Below are 19,502 nucleotides of genomic sequence, written 5' to 3'. Positions count from 1 at the left end.
TCACCATACTTGTTTCTTTTTTGTGTGGAAGGTTTTTCAGCGCTCTTAAAACAGGCGCAACAGGCGGGTGATCTCAAGGGGGTATCGTTCGGGAGCACTGGCCCCACGGTAACCCACCTTCTGTTCGCAGATGATAGCATTGTGTTCCTTGAAGGCTCTCGAAATAATTTTGACACGCTTAAGGGCATTTTGCGGGATTATGAGTTGGCTTCGGGTCAGAAAGTGAATCTATAGAAGTCTTCAATTTTCTTCGGGAAAGGGAGTTCTGACACTCACAAAGAACATCTAAAGGAGGTTATTGGAATTCAATTAGAAGCGTTGAGCGAAAAATATGTGGGGCTCCCTACGGTAGTGGGCAGCTCAAAGGAAGGAACGTTCAAATGTGTGAAAGAAAGTGCTAAGGGCAAGGTTACTGGATGGAAAGGACATGGTTTGTCCAAGAAAGCGCGGGAGGTGTTGGTTAAATCTGGCCTCCAATCAACCCCAACTTTTACCATGAGTTGCTTCCAACTCACCAAGAAATTGTGCGGGAACCTGACTTCTATCTCTTTTAACTTTTGGTGGGGTGAAGCAAACGGGGAAAAGAAGGTTCATTGGATAGCATGGAAGAAGATGTGCATGAGCAAGAAAGATGGAGGAATGGGTTTTAGGGATATGGAAGCTTTCAATCAGGCTCTCTTAGCAAAACAAGCATGGAGGTTGCTGCACTCCTCGGCTTCACTTTGTGCCAATGTGTTGAAGGCTAGATACTACCCGCACGGGTCCATTCTCAATGCTACCTGCCCGAGTGGAGGCTCGTACACTTTCAGAAGCATTCTATATGGCAGAGATCTTTTGATGGATGGACTGGTATGGCGAGTGGGTGATGGTACAAACATACGTATTCATCATGATAATTGGATACCAAGGCAAGGTCATCTTCGGCCACTGGGCCAGGTGTATGTACATGGAATAACGCGAGTTTGCGATCTGCTGAATGAAGACGGTGATGCGTGGGATCGTGCCAAGTTGGATGTAATGTTTTCCCTAGATGATGTGCAAGATATACGCCAGATCACCATCGGAGGCCATCGTATGGCGGATGTTCCCGCCTGGAATTTTACAAAAAATGGGCAGTTCACTGTCCGTTCGTCCTATCATCTATGCATGGAAAAGAGGCGAGCAAGAACCGGACAGCCGAGCTCTTCGTCGTCTGTAGCGAAGCACCAGGGGTGGTTGGCTTTGTGGGGTGTCAATGCACCTGGCAAAGAGATTATACATGTGTGGAGGCTGGTGAAGAATGGATTAGCTGTAGGTGCAGAGCTTCTGCGGCGACATATCAAAGCCGGGGTGTTCTGCCCGGCTTGCGGGCGAGAGGAATCATTGTATCACCAGTTCTGGTCTTGCTGGCACTCGGTGAGGTTTTGGAAAGAGTTGGGCTCGGTGTTGGGGGTAAGGGTGGCGATCCCACCTGTCCGGGTGTGCTCCCAGAGTCGACTCACGGACTGGTTGCTACAGTGGCTGACAGGGGCAGACGAGGATTCAAAGTCTATGATGATACAGGGCCTTTACGCGTTGTGGCTTGCTAGAAATGACACACGGGAGGGAAGAAGGATTGAGGATCCGGCACAGTTGGCGGCGCGAGTCAAGATACTGATGGATGAGTGGAGGACGAGCCATGAGGCCCGAGCTCCGACAGTGAAGCAGGTCATCAAAGAACGATGGAAACCACCGGAGAGTGGCTGGATGAAAGCTAATGTGGATGGGGCCATGGTCAAGGAAGGAACGGGAGGTGGGCTCGGTGTTATCTTCAGGGACGAAAACGGTGCATTCCGAGGGGCGGCCTCCCACTTTCTCCCAGACTGTCCAAAAGCTGAGACGGCCGAGTTACTGGCGTGTCGGAGAGCGGTGCAGTTGGCGATCCAACGAGGTTTTCAGAAACTGCACTTGGAGACGGACTCACATGCAGTAGCCAAGATGATTGGAGAAGAAGGACGCAACTTATCGCCGGTGGGACAAATGGTAGAAGAGGTGAAGAATATGATCCGGACTAGGGAGGAATTCAAGATCAGTTGGGTCAGGAGGACGGCTAATGGAGCAGCTCATATACTTGCTAAGCTAGGTGTTACTTCTCGTACTTCAGTTTTTTGGGACTTAGATCCCCCAGTTTGTATTCTAAGCACTGTTTCAGACGAGATCCCCACGTTGAGTTAATAAAGAGGGTTTTAACGTTCAAAAAAATATATCCTCGAACGCTCGGGGCGGCCGGCCCATGTAGTGTAAGGCTCGGTAGCGAGTTGTTTCCAGTGAGTTTGTTTTTCCTTTTTTGAGGTTTTTTTCCGTTTTATTAGTTTTTAGTGGGTTTTTATTTTGGTTTTCCAGGAAAACACGAGATTTATTTATTTATTAAAAATATATTTCTTAAAAAAATACATGGAATTTTTGAAAATTTGAGAATATTTTCTAATATGTTTGTGAGCATTTTATGAAAAAATATAAACACTTTTTTATATTTCTGAACATTTTTAAGAAATTTTTGTAAATGACGAATGTTACAGTTTTTAGTAATAGACTAGCACAAGTGTTTTCGTGGCTCTCTTGGTAGGTTTTGGAATATTTGAGAATACATAGGTGGAAGAAATAGGTCGGCGGAGTCACGAGGGGCCCACAAGGGTGGGGGGCACGCCCTACCCCCTGGGTGCACCCTCCGTCCTTGTGGGTACCTCATGGCTTCCCTGACATGTACACCAAGTCCTCTGGATGTCTTTTGGTCCAAAAAAAATCATCGCGAAAGTTTCATTCCGTTTGGACTCCGTTTGATATTCCTTTTCTGCGAAACTCTAAAACAAGGGAAAAACAAGAACTGACACTGGGCTCTAGGTTAATATGTTAGTCTCAAAAATAATATAAAATAGCATAATAATGCATATAAAACATCAAAAACAAATATATAATAGCATGGAACAATCAAAATTTATAAATACGTTGAAGACGTATCAACGCCTTCGTCGCCGGTACCCACCCCTCTCAACCAAAGCTTTCACCTATAGCCCACAGACCCTCCACCTCGATGAGCCTCTTAGGAGAAGGCTAAACCACCGATACGTGCCACATGCCAGTGGAAGACCACGTGAACCGAACAAGGAGCAAGTTGCTCGATGCCTCTCCATCGCACCACGTCAACAAAGTGGCTAGCTCTCCCAGAGGCCACCGGCACCTCCACAGCCCAAGCACGCCTGCGACGACACTGGCAGAGCAAGGCACACGCCACCACTGAAGCGTTTACCACTGAGCCCCACCTTCACGACCTCATAAGACTAACTCCGCCGCGCGACCCTATCCCGTCCGGCCCCGTCCGTTTGGGGTAAAAGGGACAAACCGGACGGCCCAGCGCGCGATGGCCTGGACCCATCTGGTCCGTTTTGTGTCCGGGCCGACCCATTTCGAGCGCAAACATGCGCCGGGTTTTGGTCGCGGCGGACAGCAAATGGACGCGGCGCTCGTCCGCGTCGGGGCCGCGTGGCAAGCGGCCACCTACCTCCCACCGCTTGACATTAATGCGCACACGCGGTTGGCCCCACCTGTCATCCGCCCAGGCGAACGGTCGCCGTCCTTTTTAAATGAGGAAGCCGTGGACCGGTCGTCGCCCACACTCTCCATTCCAACCTGCTGCCTCCTCGAAACCCGACACCCCCAAACCCTAGCCTCTCCCTGTCCTCGAACTCGCCGGCCGGCTGCCTCGCATCAATGGGGCTATGGAACCACGACCGCAAGGGGAAGCACGACCGCGAGGCTGGCTCCTCCTCGGGACGCCGCCGCGGCTCCGTGAAATAGGAGGCCGCATCGCCACCGCGTCGGGCCCCCGCGCCTGCCCCATTCACCATCGGCCCTAGGGCCGCCGGCGAGCGCAACCGGCAATACATCAACGCGGATGTATGCCGGCGCTATTGGGAGACGATGACGCCGATCCCGTGGAGCGACGTCCACCTCCCCAACAATTGGCACCTCTCCGCCGACCAGGTCCCGATCCCGCCGGTCCCGAGGGGCGACCGTGCGCCACGACGAGATCGTGCGCCACCGCCGCCTCCTCCCCGGTGATCTCTACTACGATGATAGGTACGCCCCCGACTCCGTGCTCTGGGACACGTGGCTAAGGGACGAGCACGACGTGCGGCGCGCCTCTTACTTCGCCGACACGTCGTCGGGGCCGCGGCGGCCACGTTGGGAGGTGTGCGGGAGTATGCCGGTGCGCGGCCTCACACCCACATCGTCGCCTTCCCCATCTCCATCGCCACCTCCACCTCCTCGCATGACAGTGGAGGAGGAGGCCCAGCTCATGCAACATGTCATGGAGGACTCCATGAACACGCACGATGAGCGCCAATGGCGGGGCCTCGAGTAGACGGTGGCTCTCTTTTTGGCCGGCGACGTCGCCTTCCCCGAGCTGCAGATGGTAAGGGCAGAGGAGGTGATGGGGGAGGAGCTGGTGGCCGCGTTTCACCCGAGCCTGGTGGGCCAGCAGTGGAGCTGGTCGTGCACGGCTCCGGAGATGGCCGACGCCGTGGGTGGCGTGAACTGGTGCCCCACGCCGCCGCGGTCACCGGAGCAGGAGGCGTCGCCATGGGAGGAGGTGGTGCAGGCACCTCCCGCCTTTCGGCCCGCCACCGAGTACCACGAACCGCCGTCCCACCTCTGGACGCCGCCGGACTACGTCGACCTCGTCAGCGATGACGATGACACCGGCGGCCACCGAAGACGGCGACGGCCACGGCATCGATGGGCACGACAGGAGCGCGCGAGCGGCGTTTTTATTTATTTTTAAGTTAATTATGCCAAACTGGACGTTCGCTTTATTTTAGTTTTTCAGTTTCTTTTAATCACGTCCACTCCGGACATGATTTGGGGTGCGGCCGCGCGTTAGGTGCACCCAGGACCCAACTGAAGGGGACATGAGCGAACCCATTGCCGCTCCAAAGAGACAAAATCCAGCCAAACTGGACGTTTGTTTGGGGACGTGAGGTGAAGTTGGCCTAACTCACGTCGTGCCCTCACCAGAGCTCGCCAAGAACGGATCTAGGCGCCAAACCGTCCGTCCAGTGTGTGACGGCTTGGTCTCCTGTCTGGCGCTTCTTGTGGCGACCTAGGGTTCGCCTCCTCGTCCCCCAACCCGGCGGCGGCAGATCCATCTCGTCCCAGCCGCCTTCGGCAGCTTCGGAGGCCAGCAACCCAACCTCCCTCTCTCGTCCGCATAGATCCCAACCCATCTCCACCAGAGGCCTTCCGTGTGAGTCTGGGGCACGCGGTCGTACTTCCAGCAAATCCCTAGTTTTTTTTGTTTCTCCGGTGACGCACGGGCGTTTGGAGGCTGGGGGGTAGCATGGAGGGAGTCAAAGGAATGTTGAAGAAGATGAACCTGTCCGAGGCAGAGAGGAGGGGAGTCAAGGTGGGCTGGAAGAGGGCGACGGCGAGGGAGGGAAGTGTGCCAAAGGCGATGGGGAAGCTGATCTCGGACGGGCCGGGGTATGCAGAAGGAATGGCGATTGCGCTGGGGCGAGTGTGGTGCCCGATGAAGAGACTGGAGGTCAAGGAGATGGGGGAGAACCGATTCCTGTTTATGTTCCATCAGGAGGCAGGGAAACGAAAGGCACTCGAGAACGGGCCATGGACCTTCGGCAAGGAGCTTCTGGTGATGGAGGATTTCGACCCTAGGAAGACACTAGATGAATATGTGTTTGAAACAGTTCCAATATGGGTCCGTATTTTTAATGTTCCTTTGGGAATGATGTGTAAGGAAATGGGGGAGGATCTAGCAGATGAGATAGGGGAATTGGTAGAAGTGGATTCGGGTGAGGATGGCTCGGCGTTGGGGCAGTGCCTGAGAGTGAAGGTGCGGATCAGAATTGCTGAGCCACTTATGCAAGGAATCTTTCTGGATATTGATCCAGTGGATGATGGGGCAATGGAGGAGGAGGGAGGGGAGGAGGAGGAAGAGAGGGAAAGGAAGACGAAACGGGTGGGAGGAAGAAGAAGAGAAAGGAAGATGAAAGAATATGGTGCCGTTTTGAGTACGAGTTTTTGCCAGACTTCTGCTACACATGTGGTAGGCTGGGGCATTTAGATAAGGACTGTAAAACAAAACTCAAAAGGGGACAAGCTGCTGAATTCGGGAGATGGATGAAATATGCCCCAGAGAAGCCTCAATCATATTACATGGTCCGGGGTGGACCGAGGGAGACGAGTGGAGGCAGCTCGGGAAGGAAGAAGGGTTGGTCGAATAGTGAGGGAAAGAGCAGGAGTGATGCACCATCATGGAGTAAACCACCAACTTGCACAACCGATGGGGGTAAGAAGAAGAATGATGATGGGGAGGAGGTCACGAGTCCACTTAAGATTGGTCCAACTGCTAAGGGGGCTAATGACACTGCAGTGGGAGAGAAGAATAAAAAACAACTTGATTTTGGGAAGGGGGACGCCAACGATCCAAGCCTGGCTGGGATGGAAAACATTACAGAGACGGCGGTAAGGGGTGGTGGTGGTGTGATAGTGGGTGTTGGGAATGGGTCGAATGAAAACCACAGTGTGCCAGGGAACAAAGAGGAAGATGGGGTAGGAAATATTGTAAACAGCCCAAGGGCTGAACCAAGAGGGAGGAATGGGAAGTTCAAGAGAAAACCCAGGGAGAGTGTGGAAGGCAAAACATGTGGAGTAATAATAGAAAAAAAGAGGAGGGGGAGAAGATGGAAGTGGACAGCCAGGGGTCACCGAAGAAAATCAAAGGGAACGAAGCAAGTACCCAAGAAATGGAGGGAGTACACACCGTTTTGAATGCGGGACTGCCGAGTCAGTCCTGCGAGCAGAAATGAGAATCATCACATGGAATTGCCGGGGTTTGGGGAATGGCCCGGCAATTCGAGGACTCCTGGATATCCGGGAGAAGGAGGACCCCGACGTACTCTTTTTATCGGAGACGAAATTGGTACGTAGTAGGCTGGAGTGGCTGCGGTGGAAGTTGGGCCTTACGAATATGATGGTTAAGGACTGTGAAGGTCAGAGTGGAGGTTTGGCTTTATTCTGGAAGAATGAGGTGAACTTGAGAGTGGTGGGCTTCATGTCTAGATATCACATCGATTCGGAGATCACGGAAGAGGACGGGTTTGTGTGGCGATTCACAGGGATGTATGGGGAGCCGAAACATGATGATAAGGATAAAACTTGGCGTCTTATGAGCAACCTGAAGGTACAAAACAACAAACCGTGGCTTTGCTCAGGAGACTTCAATGAGGTTTTACACCCATGGGAGAAGGAAGGGGGGGCACCTAGATCACAGAATTGCATGGAACGTTAACCAATACTACTATAGCGTCAACGAACGTTAAGCGTGCGACCTTGCGGGTTCGGGAATCATGTAGTCATGACTGAGACACCTCTCTGGCCAATAACCAATAGCAAGACCTGGATGCCCATATTGGTTCCAACATATTCCTCAAAGATCTTCATCGGTTGAACCACGACGTCGAGGATTCGGGTAATCCCGTATGCAATTCCCTTTGTCCGGCGATATGTTACTTGCCTGAGATTCGATCGTTGGTACCTCCATACCTAGTTCAATCTCGTTACCGACAAGTCTATTTACTCGTTCCGTAATACAAGATCTCGTGACTAACTCAAGGCGAGGTTGGTAGCCAGGGCCTACGTCTAGCGGCAAGGGATTGACTTCGAGGATGTGTTCGCGCCCGTGGTGCGGATGGACTCGGCGCGTGTGTTGATCACCCTCATCGCTCACCACGACTGGCAGGTACACCACATGGACATCAAGTCCGCATTCTTGAATGGTGACCTTCTCGAGGAGGTGTATGTGTAGCAGCCGCCGGGATACATGAAGACCGGAGAAGAAGACAAGGTGTTGCGCCTTTGCAAGGCCCTGTACGGTCTGCGCTAAGCTCCAAGGGCGTGGAACGCGAAGCTGGACGATAGTCTGAGCACACTCGGCTTCAAGCGTTGTCCGTCGGAGCACGCGGTGTACCGATGAGGCACAGGAAACTCACTGCTGCTCGTTGGGGTGTATGTGGATGATCTCGTCATCATCGGCGTGAACACGGAGGAGATCGCAAGCTTCAAGCAGCAAATGACCAAGTTGTTCCGCATGAGTGACTTGGGCAAACTCAACTTCTACCTTGGCATCGAAATCCACCAGGAGCATGATCGGATCACGCTCTGCCAGACGGCATATGCCAAGTGTCTGTTGGAGCGAGCTGGGCTGTCAGACTGCAACCCAGTCAGCACACCAATACAGGCAAGATTGAAACTGAGCAAGGACAGTGTCGGGGATGCCGTGGATGTCACGTGCTACCAGAGCATCATCAGAGGTTTGCGGTATTTGACCCACACAAGGCCAGACATAAGCTTCGCCGTAGGCTCTGAGCAGGTTCATGGAGGCCCCTGCTGTAGATCACTACACGGCGGTGAAGAACCTGCTGTGTTACATATAGCAGGGACGCTGGAGCACGGATGTGCGTTCAAGCGCGGGAAGGGCGAGTTGAAGCTAACAGGGTACAGTGATTCAGATCACGCCAGGGACATCGTTGATCGAAAGAGCACGACGGGCGCCATCTTCTTCCTCGATGAGAACACTATAAGCTGGTAGTCGTAGAAGCAACGAGTGGTGGCCATCTCTTCATGCGAGGCCGAGTACATTGCAACCACCACTACTGTGTGTCAAGGGATTTGGTTGGCACGACTGCTCGGCCAGATGCTGAATAAGGAGACAGTGTCGTCGAAGTTGTTCGTCGACAACAAATCAACGATCTCTCTGTCGAAGAATCATGTCTTCCATGACCGGAGCAAGCACACTGAAATCAGGTTCCATTTCATTCATTCAGGAGTGCATGGAGGGAGGGAAGATCGACATCGACTACATTCGAACCAGTGATCAGCTCGCTGATGTTTTGACAAAGGGACTTGGACGTCTGGCGTTTCAAGAGCTGAGGAGGAGGATCGGCATGACTGGAGTTCTTCGGAAATAAATCAGCAATGACAAGATTAGGGGGTGATTCGTTGACAACTTAATCTAGTCGTTGGTAGCAGTAGTTAATTTCCATTTTTCAGTTAAATTCAGTTAGGCATGTGCCGCGTCTGTGCGTGTCGTGCATGTAGGGCTAGGACCCGGTCTTGGTGCTCGTGCGATGGCACGGGCGTGAGCCAGATCATGGCGCCGAGGTAGGATCTCTACCGGCCACCGTTTCTTCCTTGTACCAGAAAAAATAGCAAATGAGAAAGTCAAAAAAGTCGCAAGGTTTTACGCGGCACCAAACACCCATGTTCATCTCTGTCAGAGTGAGTGTCAGAGAGCGAATTCTGACAGCTGATGCCTGCGGCCCAGCTCAGGATGTACTTCACTGCCATTGTAGCGCATCTAGCAGTATTTTTTTGGCAATTCTAGAGCTTTGGTTTCTCCTTCACGGAGTGCAGCTACAAGCGGGCGTGGAGGATACTATTTTGTGGAAACACATGGCCTATGGGAGCTACTCTGTGTCTTTGGCTTATAACATGCACTACTTGACCATCACCCGTTCTGCCATGTACAAGGTTGTCTAGAGAGTCTCCCCCCCCCGAAAGCCAAATTTCTTGCATGGCTTGCCATCCAAGACAGGTTATGGACATCCGTTCGCTTGGCCAAGCGAGGGTGGCCAAACAGTGGTCCGTGCACCCTCTGTAGGCGTGAATAAGGATGGTTGAGCACATTTTATTCCAATGTAGATACACTTTGAGAGTTTGGGAGATGGTCAGAGTTGGGCTTCAACCCATTGATTTGGATACTTCTGGTTGGGCGACTTACACGAGCATCCATGATTGATTCCGCCCACGATGCACACAAGAAAGCGATGCCTTCTATCTTCGTGCTCGTTTTGAAAGCAATTTGGGATGAGAGGAACGCACAGGTTTTTCAAGGCCGCTCCGCTCCAACGTTTAGCACTCTCCAAGCAATTAAGCACGAGGCGAGGCTATGGGTCCTAGCAGGGGCGAAACATTTGGGTCTTCTGATGCCGGGAGAGTAACGGCTTGTATTTTTCTTTTCGGCCTTTGGCCGGTGCCTGGATATCTTTTTAAACCCCCTTCTTATTTAATGAATGGGGCGCATCCGGCAGTAATGACGACCATGCTTAGCTATTTGAATTTTTCTTGCAAACAACAGTTTGCAGTTTGCTTAGGTCACGGACATCTCCTGGACCATCTCATATATTGTCTGTGTACCAAACCTACTTCTCCTTTTTTTTACCAGGAATGTTTCCCTTTTTTGATCAAGAAATTGTTTGGCTTTCAACTCTATGGTATTGTAATAAACTGATGCTTAACGTAGTTCAGTTCAAATAATGAGGATGCTTCATTTACATGCAGACATATTTCAGCTGTATTGGGCTTGTATGCTTGCATGCACCAGTTTGATGCGCACTACATGGATTTGAATAATCCCCATCAGAAAGGGATAAAGTGAATTAACCAAAATGATAGGAATTAGAAGGGATCACGATTGACTAGAGGATTGCCCGGTGGCATACGACCTGTATAAATTGGGCCGATGGCTTAGGCCAACTCTAACGCACGACACCAAATGGCCCGTCTGCATCCGTTTGGGGGTAAACGGACAAAGCAGGACCTCCAACACAGGACCGCAAACGGGCCGTCGTCCGTTTTCTGTCCGCTTTCAACCCATTCCTGGCCCAAGTTTGAGACGAGTTTGCGGCCGAACGGATAGCACGCGCACGGGCGGGACGCGCGCCCTTGTCCTCCCTTGGCCCGCCCGTCGGTGGCACAAGCGGCCACTTTCCCTCCCTTTCCTCCAAACGCTCCTGGGCCTCGCCCTCCACTCTCCCGCGCCCTCGGCCTTTCCCCTCCCTCCATCCACCATGGCCGATGAGGCGAAAACCGGCGACCCACCACCGGCCGCCCGCCCCGTGGCGAAGAAAACGAAGTCTGTGAAGAAGCTTCGGTCGGAGCTCACGTCAGCGGAGGCCGCCAAGCTCGACGCTGAATCGGCCAAGAGGAGGAATCGGTGAACTGTCGCGGTGGAGAAGAAGGCCGCCGTCGAGTACGCCGCCAAGTGTTCCCTGCGGCGTGCGTTGCAGCACCAGGCCGACCTCGACGACAGGGAGCCCACCGTCTCCAAGGCGCACGCCCTCCTCATGTTGGGCATTGTTGGGTGCTCATCAAAGATTGTCCCAAGTTCAAGGACCAATACAATGCTCTTAAGAAGAAGAGAGGAGAGAAGGCGGCCATGGCTGATGAGGGAGACGTGCTTAAGAGGCCGAGGGGCAAGACAAGCTCAAAGGCCGACGAGAAGCGTGATGCGTCTTCTATAGCCTTGCAAGGAAATTTGGAGAACATGATGAGCCAAAAGTGCGGGAGGAGAGCAGGAGCAAAGGGAAGGAGGAGCAAATGAAGATATACCTAGATCTTCAAACGAAGAAGCTTGACATGGAGGAGGCCGTGAAGAAGAGGAAGCTCGACATAGAGGAGGCCGCTCAACTCAAGAAGCTAGAGACCAAGGCCACCAATGCCGACACAAAAGCCAAGGAGGTGGCACTAGCATTGATGAGCGTCGACAAGAACAATATGTCACCGGAGAGGAAGGCTTGGTTCACAAACCGGCAGAAGGAGATGTTCGCCCGTGACGACATGAACTAGGTGAGACCTCGGCCGCGCTGGCCGCGATGGCGGTCCTTTTTGAAGGCTGGCTGGTGTGCCGGCTGCTGGCTTTGTTGCTGGTGACAAAACTTGTCCATTTTGAAGGCTAGTTGGTGTGCCGGCCGCTGGCTTTGTTGCCGGCGTGAAACATGTCCTTTTTGAAGGCTGGCTCCTATGTCGGCCGCTGGTTATGTTGCCGGCATGAGACTATAGGTCGCCGCTGTGTTGCCGGCCGGTGTGAACTAGTGCGAATCATGGTCGCGGCTTAAATCCTTAGTTTCTCATGTTTGCATGCACGGGGACAGGATGCGTCGAAGATGCGGCCGCGCATTGGGCGCCCGGCCGACGCAAACTCAAATCCGGGTGGATACGGCCCCATTGTCACCCTCAAACGGACGAAATCCGGACAAAACAAACGTTTATTTGGGGTCGTACATTGGAGTTGGCCTTAGTATGGAGCAGACCATGTGCCACAGGCTCCGATCCAGAAAAAGTAGAAAGTAGCGCCGTTAGAACACCATTGTGAGCCACAACATTAATGGACAACTGGCAAGAAGCACTGGCCCAATTGAATATTAATGCAATGAAAAAGAAATGCATTATGCAATACGCCTGTGTTCACTGATCCTTATGTGGACCAACGGCTTGGATAATGATACCATATGGTAGTATGACCCATGTTGAATTTCCGCTACTCCTATGCATACAACAAGGAGCGATTGCTCTAACAAGATTCGAGATGCGAACCAACATGTGATTGGATGGTTAAGTGAACAGTGGTATTCCCAGCCCACCAGGGTTCAAGTTCTGGTGCTCGCATTTATCCTACGATGACTTCGTAAAATCTCAAGATGATATGCCGGCTCAGCCTCTCAAAGATGCTCGGTAGGATGTGCGTGTGTGCGTTAATAAGATGAGCACTTGCGTCTATATTGTGTTCTAAAAAAGCAAGATTCGAGATGAGGGGGCGTTTCCGCTTTGGAGCTTACAATGAAGGAAAAGCTTCCCCGCAAAAAAAAAAAATGAAGGAAAAGCCAATGGCTAGACGTCGGTCAACCGACCCAATTTTCGGCCGGCCACCACGCACCACGGCCAGAATAAAAAAGCATGGCTCGCTGTCGCCGGGTCGCAGCAACAAATCAAAGCCGGTTCCAGTAAAAAAATTGCCTCGGCCTCGCCTATTGCAGTATTTTGGCACCGGGGGATGCATAATCGGCTACGGTGACGCCTAGCACCTTGCATAAAACAACTTGTCAGGATTGTAAAAGACAGCAGAAATCACCAAAACAAACATTATTATTATTTTCAAGAAAAGGGACGATACCGACAAGAACAAACAAAGGAAACACAAACACAATCAGGAACGACGTAGAAAGACATCCAACAAAAATAATAAAACCAACAAGAAATATATGACGACCCACACATCCGGAAAAAGAAGCAACACATCGATATGAACATATGTGACCTGAAGCTACTTTCAACGAGATTCCACATTTACCAACCAACCATATGCACTCATTACAGCGACAAAAAAACTCACAGATGGGGACGGATTGGATTGCAAATACCGACAGGTTAAGTTAGTTAGTTATATATAATAACAAAATGGCTCCCAGACTTCCAGATATGCCCTTGCCTCAACCCTCTCGGTGTTTGCGTGGCCACCTCCCTGCGCCCCTGCCCCTGTTGTTGAAGTTACTAGGCTGGTAGTACCCATCATCGTTGTTGTTGTAGTACCCGCCCCCGCCCCCGCCTCTGCCACCACCACCACCACCACCACCCCGGCCATTCTGGTACCCGCCCTGGTGTCCGCCACCACCCCTGCCATTCAGGTACCCGCCCTGGTGTGCACCACCAGCACCACTGCCATTCTGGTACCCGCCCTGGTATCCACCACCACCACCCCGGCAATTCTGGTACCCGCCCTGGTATCCGCCACCACCACCCCAGCCATTCTGGTACTCACCACCGCCTCCTTGGTATCCACCACCACCACCTCCTCCACGCCCATTCTGGTATGCGCTGCCCATGCCACGGCCGCCTCCATGCCTGCCATGGCCATTAGGGTAAGCCCCCCTCCTGCCACGATCACCACCTCGCTGGTTCTGAAAAGATCGCCGAGGGCGCTGAAACTGTCGCTCTTTTGGCTCGGCATACCTCTGATCTTGTTCTTCCACATCAAACTTCTCCTGCTCTGCCTCAGCCAAGGGATATTCCTCATGAGGGTTCACCGGGGATTTACCTTCCTGAAGCTGGCATGTTAGTATAAGCCAGAAATATATTACATACACAGAAAAACACTCCATAGGTCATCCAGTCTTTACCATATTTTGCACATCGGCTGCATTAGACTGATGACCATTGTAGATTTCTGTGGCATGCGAGGAGTCTTCCTCCTCCTCCTGTCAGCAAGTAAACATACCAACAAGATCAATATAAGCTTTGTAGACTAATGACCATTGTAGGTTTCTTGCAATAGTATCCAAGTACACAGCTAGGATGCTAAAGAACATATATTACCAGACCCAAAGAATATAAAACTATTAAGTTGTGTTATCAAAGTAATGTTGGTCATAAGTCCTAAACTCGTAGTCATAAAGTAGACAAGCAACAAGTAAAAATGACAGCTAGGAGTAAAATGGCACCCAGGTCCCAGGAGCATGTGTTCCTTCAATGGACAGTAAATAAATAATTCTACAACAACAACAACAACAACAACAAAGCCTTTAGTCCCAAACAAGTTGGGGTAGGCTAGAGGTGAAACCCATAAGGTCTCGCGACCAACTCATGGCTCTAGCACATGGATAGCAAGCTAATAAATAATTCCGAGTGTTTAAAATTCAGGTAAAATTATACATGCAAATGTTTGAACCATTCAGATTCCTGTAGGTTGTGGAAAAACAAACTCTTTTTGCACCTTGGCAAAAGAAACAAATCTGGGGGCTCTAAAGTGAAATCTTTAGAAGCACAAAAATTAACTTATACAAAAAAAGGAGACCCAGTGCTAGAAGTTCCCACGCCAGGTGGGGTCTGGGGAAGGATTATATAACGCAAGCCTTACCCCTGCACACTGCAATGCAGAGAGGCCGCGTCGAAACTTGCTTTACTCAATGGGTACAAATATTGTCAGAGCACTAAACTTGGTTTCTCCACTCATGCTGCAGAAATGCTAGCTTTTTCCGTTAAATTCACAAACGTAATAAAAATACAAGAGCATTTGCATGTGTCCCCTTTTCAGAATGTTTATATCAGGGATTAGGATTGCTGTTCTTTTCAACCAGCATTTTAAGTAATGGCCAACAAAGTAAAAAAGGAACAAATGTACAATAAAAAATCATGTTATTGCATGATTGCAATGGTGAATTCTAGCACATGATATTTATAATCTTTAATACAACAAAAACTCAACTACTATGTTGCAAACTGCGAAGACCCATCAGAATAGAGACCATCCTGTACCTAGATAGTGGTAGCACTACACATAATATTATACAACGATCATACTAGTTGTTAAGTTAGTATTTCAGCGGGTTTTTTTCAGAACACAAATGCACAGGCACCATCTGTTATATCTAAGCAACAGCCCACAACATCCATATGAAACAGCATAATCTACACCCCAAATGGAGTGACGTTACAGTTTTTTTGTTAAAGTTATAATCCACATTGATCATTACTACTGAACCAGCACAAAAAGCAGCAGCAACAACAACAATGATGATAATAATAATACTAGGAGCAATCATCAACAAAGATCAAAACAAAGTTTCAGGGCAATGATCACTTCACCATGCTAAGCATATATTAAATTACAAAAGAGTGCAATTTGCTATTTTACCTTGTGACCTTCAGCAGCTATGTTCTCCTTAAGTGATGGTGCCTCTGGTGAGACAGTCATGCTCATCAGTGCCTGCACACTTTCAGATGCATGGTGCGCCGTGTAGTAGTCCGATGCCATGATCCTGTCTAACTTGGACCTCACCGCAGCATCTACAGCGAAAAGCCGCAGATTTCAATCAGCAATGAGCTCAGAACAAACCAAATTACAGACCTATATCAACCATCACATGTAACAGAGGAGCCAGGGTGGATCGGCACATCAGCACGGGTGAGCCATAGGCGGGCATGATGGGCACAGGCCTGGAGTGCGTCATGGTGGGAGACGCCAACCGCAGAAGCAGGGCGAGCCGTGGCAAGGGCCGCCACAGCAGACACTGCATCAAGGTCGTTCTCCGTAAGCAGGTCCACGGTATCATCCCATACATAGCCGTAGGTGATGCAGCTGCTCCGCTCGTGCTTGCGTGCAACCATGGTGGTGATGAACTCGTCTGGTGACTTGACATAAAAAAGGGAGCCAAAGTAGACAAGCGCGAGGAGGTCTTGGATGGACAAATCGGAGCCAAAGGATGAGGAACCGGCAGCAGGTGCAGGGACGGTGGAGAGCTCTTTGGTGAGGGCAGTGGAGAGTGGCACGCGGAGGCGCTCGAGCTCGTCAATGAGCGCGGCGATGGTGGGCTTTGAATGCATCACCTCCTTCTGGTCCTGGTTAAGCACCTTGCCGGCGGCGACCGACTCCTCCATCTGCGCAATGCGATCCTGCTTCTTCCGCAGCACGCGAAGACGCTTCGACACCACTGAGAGAGCCAGCCCTTCCTTGGTTTCAGATATTGTCCCTTTGGTTTCAAATTCTTTAACCGACTCTGCAAAAAAAATTTGCAAAGCATAATGTATAGCAGTAATTAATGTTTTCAACAACAAAAAAACATTTTTTTTCTCTGGTTAATACAAAATTTTGTTAGCTCCATAAGTACCTGAAGTTGTGCCAAAAGACCTAAAAAGAACACACGGATCATAGGTTGGTTCAAACCACAACATGTTTTCAGCAGAGCAAGGCGCACAAGACTCAAGCTTCAAACTTTTACCATTCACAGCAAGTACATATGCTGTCCGGTGGCACATGCTCTCCTTCGCCATAATGTAAATAACATTGTCATCGTGCAAGCTTAATGTAGGCCCAGCACTGGTCAAATTCCCCCATGTCAAACTGTTTTTGTCATCAAACATCTCAGGTAAAAGATTCGGCAAACTTGAATCACTGAAAGATAACTCAGATGTATCAAACGTCAGACCATCATGCCAAATATCTGAATAAATCGATCTACTCCAGGTCCTAGCCATCCAACCATAATCTTTTCCTCGCTTCATGTTGCAGAAAGCATCTTGCACATGAAAATCTAACTCAACAAACTTGATCAAATCATTGAATATCGTCACATGACGGTGTGGTCTTGGGGTTAGATTCTCAAACGTCAAATGGAATTCAGAAGCATCACATGGTTCAGGTACTGGCAATGGAACAAAACGGATGATAGGCTTTTTATCCAAGACATTGCATAAGAGAATTCCCCACCAAAGATCAATCCAACCTATGATACCATTTTCTGCATATGCCACGCTCATGGCATCATGAAGCAATAGCTTACGCTTAGCTATCCTTGTTTCATTATCCTCGGCGATATGAGCCACCTGAGTGTGCCAATCATTTGCATCAGATCGATAAATGTGGAGTGTGTAATGTTTGCGAGACTCGAGCCCGAAATATTCAACATGAGGAAAAACGACAGCAAAGTCTTCACTGTTATCATTAACAGGCAGGATAGCAACCAAATTTGCCTCAAAAGAAGATGGATATGGCCTTGGAATAAGATGAAGACAGGGAAAATTTGGCCCTGCTTTGTAAACGAAATAGTCGGTGAATGGTAAATGGTGGACACTCCCGAAGAAAGTGAAAGCCAGCAGTACAGACCCTCCAGACTCACCAAGTATACGAGGATCTACTGGCAAGAGCTCCCCTGTCTGATCAACGCAGCTGACGAGGCACAACGAGATAGCTGGAGGGTCAACTGCTTTAAAAGAAAGCTCCAAGTGATGCCCTTTGCTATTCTTGGTTTTTGCGGTAGTGGAATTTTCCAACTGGCCCACTAAACAATTTCTATCCAGCAGGATTTGGGGGTGGCGACCACACGGAGAAGGATGGTCTTGCATTGCCATGACGGAAGAGTGAAAGGGCGCCGATGAAGATATGGATCGTGGAAGGCGGAGAATGGCCTAGGCCCGGGAATTGACGGGAAAGAAGCTCGGGGGTCGATGTCAGGGAATCAGGGTAGATGAGCTCGGACTATGGCTGCCTGGGAGTCAGGGCAGACGGCCGGAGACGGAGCATCGTGGAAAAGGACGAAGGTGGGAAGCGCCGGGATGGCGGTGGTGGCGGCGGCGGCAGGCGGTCGAGGTGCGCGGCGGCAGGCGGTCGAGGCGCTCGGCGGCAGGCGGTCGCGGTGCGCGGTGACGGCAGGCGGTCGCGGTGCGCGGCGGCGGCGACGGTGGAGCCGAACCCTAGCGAGGCGGCGGCACGAGGGAGACAGATTGAGCGAGGGGAAGAACCGAAGGAGCGAGACAGATCTTTTTGACAGATCGGTCGCTGACAGATTCTCGAACGCTCGGGGCGGCCGGCCCATGTAGTGTAAGGCTCGGTAGCGAGTTGTTTCCAGTGAGTTTTTTTTCCCTTTTTTTGAGGTTTTTTTTTCTGTTTTATTAGTTTTCAGTGGGTTTTTTATTTTGGTTTTCCAGGAAAACACGAGATTTATTTATTTCTTAAAAAATATATTTCTTAGAAAAATACATGGCATTTTAGAAAAATTGAGAATATTTTCTAATATGTTTGTGGGCATTTTATGAAAAAATATGAACACTTTTTTATATTTCTAAACATTTTTAAGCATTTTTTGTACATGACGAACGTTACAATTTTTTGTAATAGATATGGGAGTCTCCAGAAGCGTCTGATGCCTATCTAGTGGCCGCTATTCTCCCTGGCGGTTCAGTGCATGCGAGGTGTGCAGGCCACGTTAGGGTTTATGGGGTGTAGGAGTTCGATTCGACGACAAACCGCTCCCACTCACCACCCGCATTCATCTTAGGGGTTCACATGTTCAATTTGGAAATTGCGCTCCCTCTCCTAATTTCTCTCCATGCTCCCCTATGCTCACCCCGATGGTGGAATCGTTGCGCCATTGATGTCGGTCCTCTACTGGATCAGGATGGAGGGTAGGCAATCAGAAGTGAGCATGCATCTCAACTCCGTAGGCATCCTCTATTTTTCTTGAGCGTTGTTCTTTGTTGTTTATCTTGTTGATGTCGACGATGTGTGGATGAAGGGGGTCATGGGGTACTGATAGTGTCTTGAGCCCATCAATCGCCACAAGGCTAACTAAGTGTAGCTTCATGGTCCTATTCGCACCTCTCATTTAAGTGTCGTCTGCTGCATATGACACGTACATGTGAGTACTTTGAATATATTCGCAAGTTGAAAAGAAATAAAAAGGAAGTATTCATGCGAGGTGGGTTAAGATAAAAGCTAAGGGTTTTATTTTGCAAGAATCCAATTTTTTTCCTGAACTAGAAAAGAAAATTTTAAGTTAGGAGAATATTCTATAAACTTAAAAGTCGAAGTGAAGCACACCCATGTGTTCAATCCCAATCAAACATCATCAACTGCGCATACGTCACGGTGGCCACAAATCAGCTGACCTATGTATAAAAAAGAGTACAAGTCAAAGTAAAAGTTTTCGTAAAGACTATTATATGTTGTCAAATAATTAGATACTCCCTCCATCCTATAACATAAAAACGCTTTTGACACTACAGTAGCGTTAAAAACATTTTTATATTATGAGACGGAGGGAGTAGATAGCATCTGTAGCCGGGCTTGGTGAGTGGGAGTCCTCAAACCCGCGGGATGCACGGAGTCCCACCGAGAACGTAACTCTACTTACTATAAA

At 50.0% G+C, this 19,502-nt stretch overlaps 1 protein-coding gene across 1 annotated transcript; it reads right to left on the bottom strand.

Moving 5' to 3' along the window:
- Positions 1 to 12,939: 12,939 nt before the first annotated feature.
- Positions 12,940 to 18,108, bottom strand: LOC123087218 (uncharacterized). The gene is made up of 5 exons (XM_044509169.1): positions 16,476 to 18,108; positions 15,732 to 16,364; positions 15,503 to 15,654; positions 13,989 to 14,066; positions 12,940 to 13,910 (listed from the first exon to the last, which is right to left on the bottom strand). Exons 1-5 carry the CDS (start codon positions 17,713 to 17,715, stop codon positions 13,302 to 13,304), a joined length of 2,712 nt encoding a protein of 903 aa, XP_044365104.1. The 5' UTR covers positions 17,716 to 18,108; the 3' UTR covers positions 12,940 to 13,301.
- Between the last annotated feature and the right edge of the window lie 1,394 nt (positions 18,109 to 19,502).

The sequence above is a fragment of the Triticum aestivum genome, chromosome 4A, assembly GCF_018294505.1.
Source record: "Triticum aestivum cultivar Chinese Spring chromosome 4A, IWGSC CS RefSeq v2.1, whole genome shotgun sequence".
In the NCBI taxonomy this organism is placed as follows: domain Eukaryota; kingdom Viridiplantae; phylum Streptophyta; class Magnoliopsida; order Poales; family Poaceae; genus Triticum; species Triticum aestivum.
The sequence above is the reverse complement of the archived record's forward strand: the minus strand, read 5'-3'. Positions and strand labels throughout refer to the sequence as shown.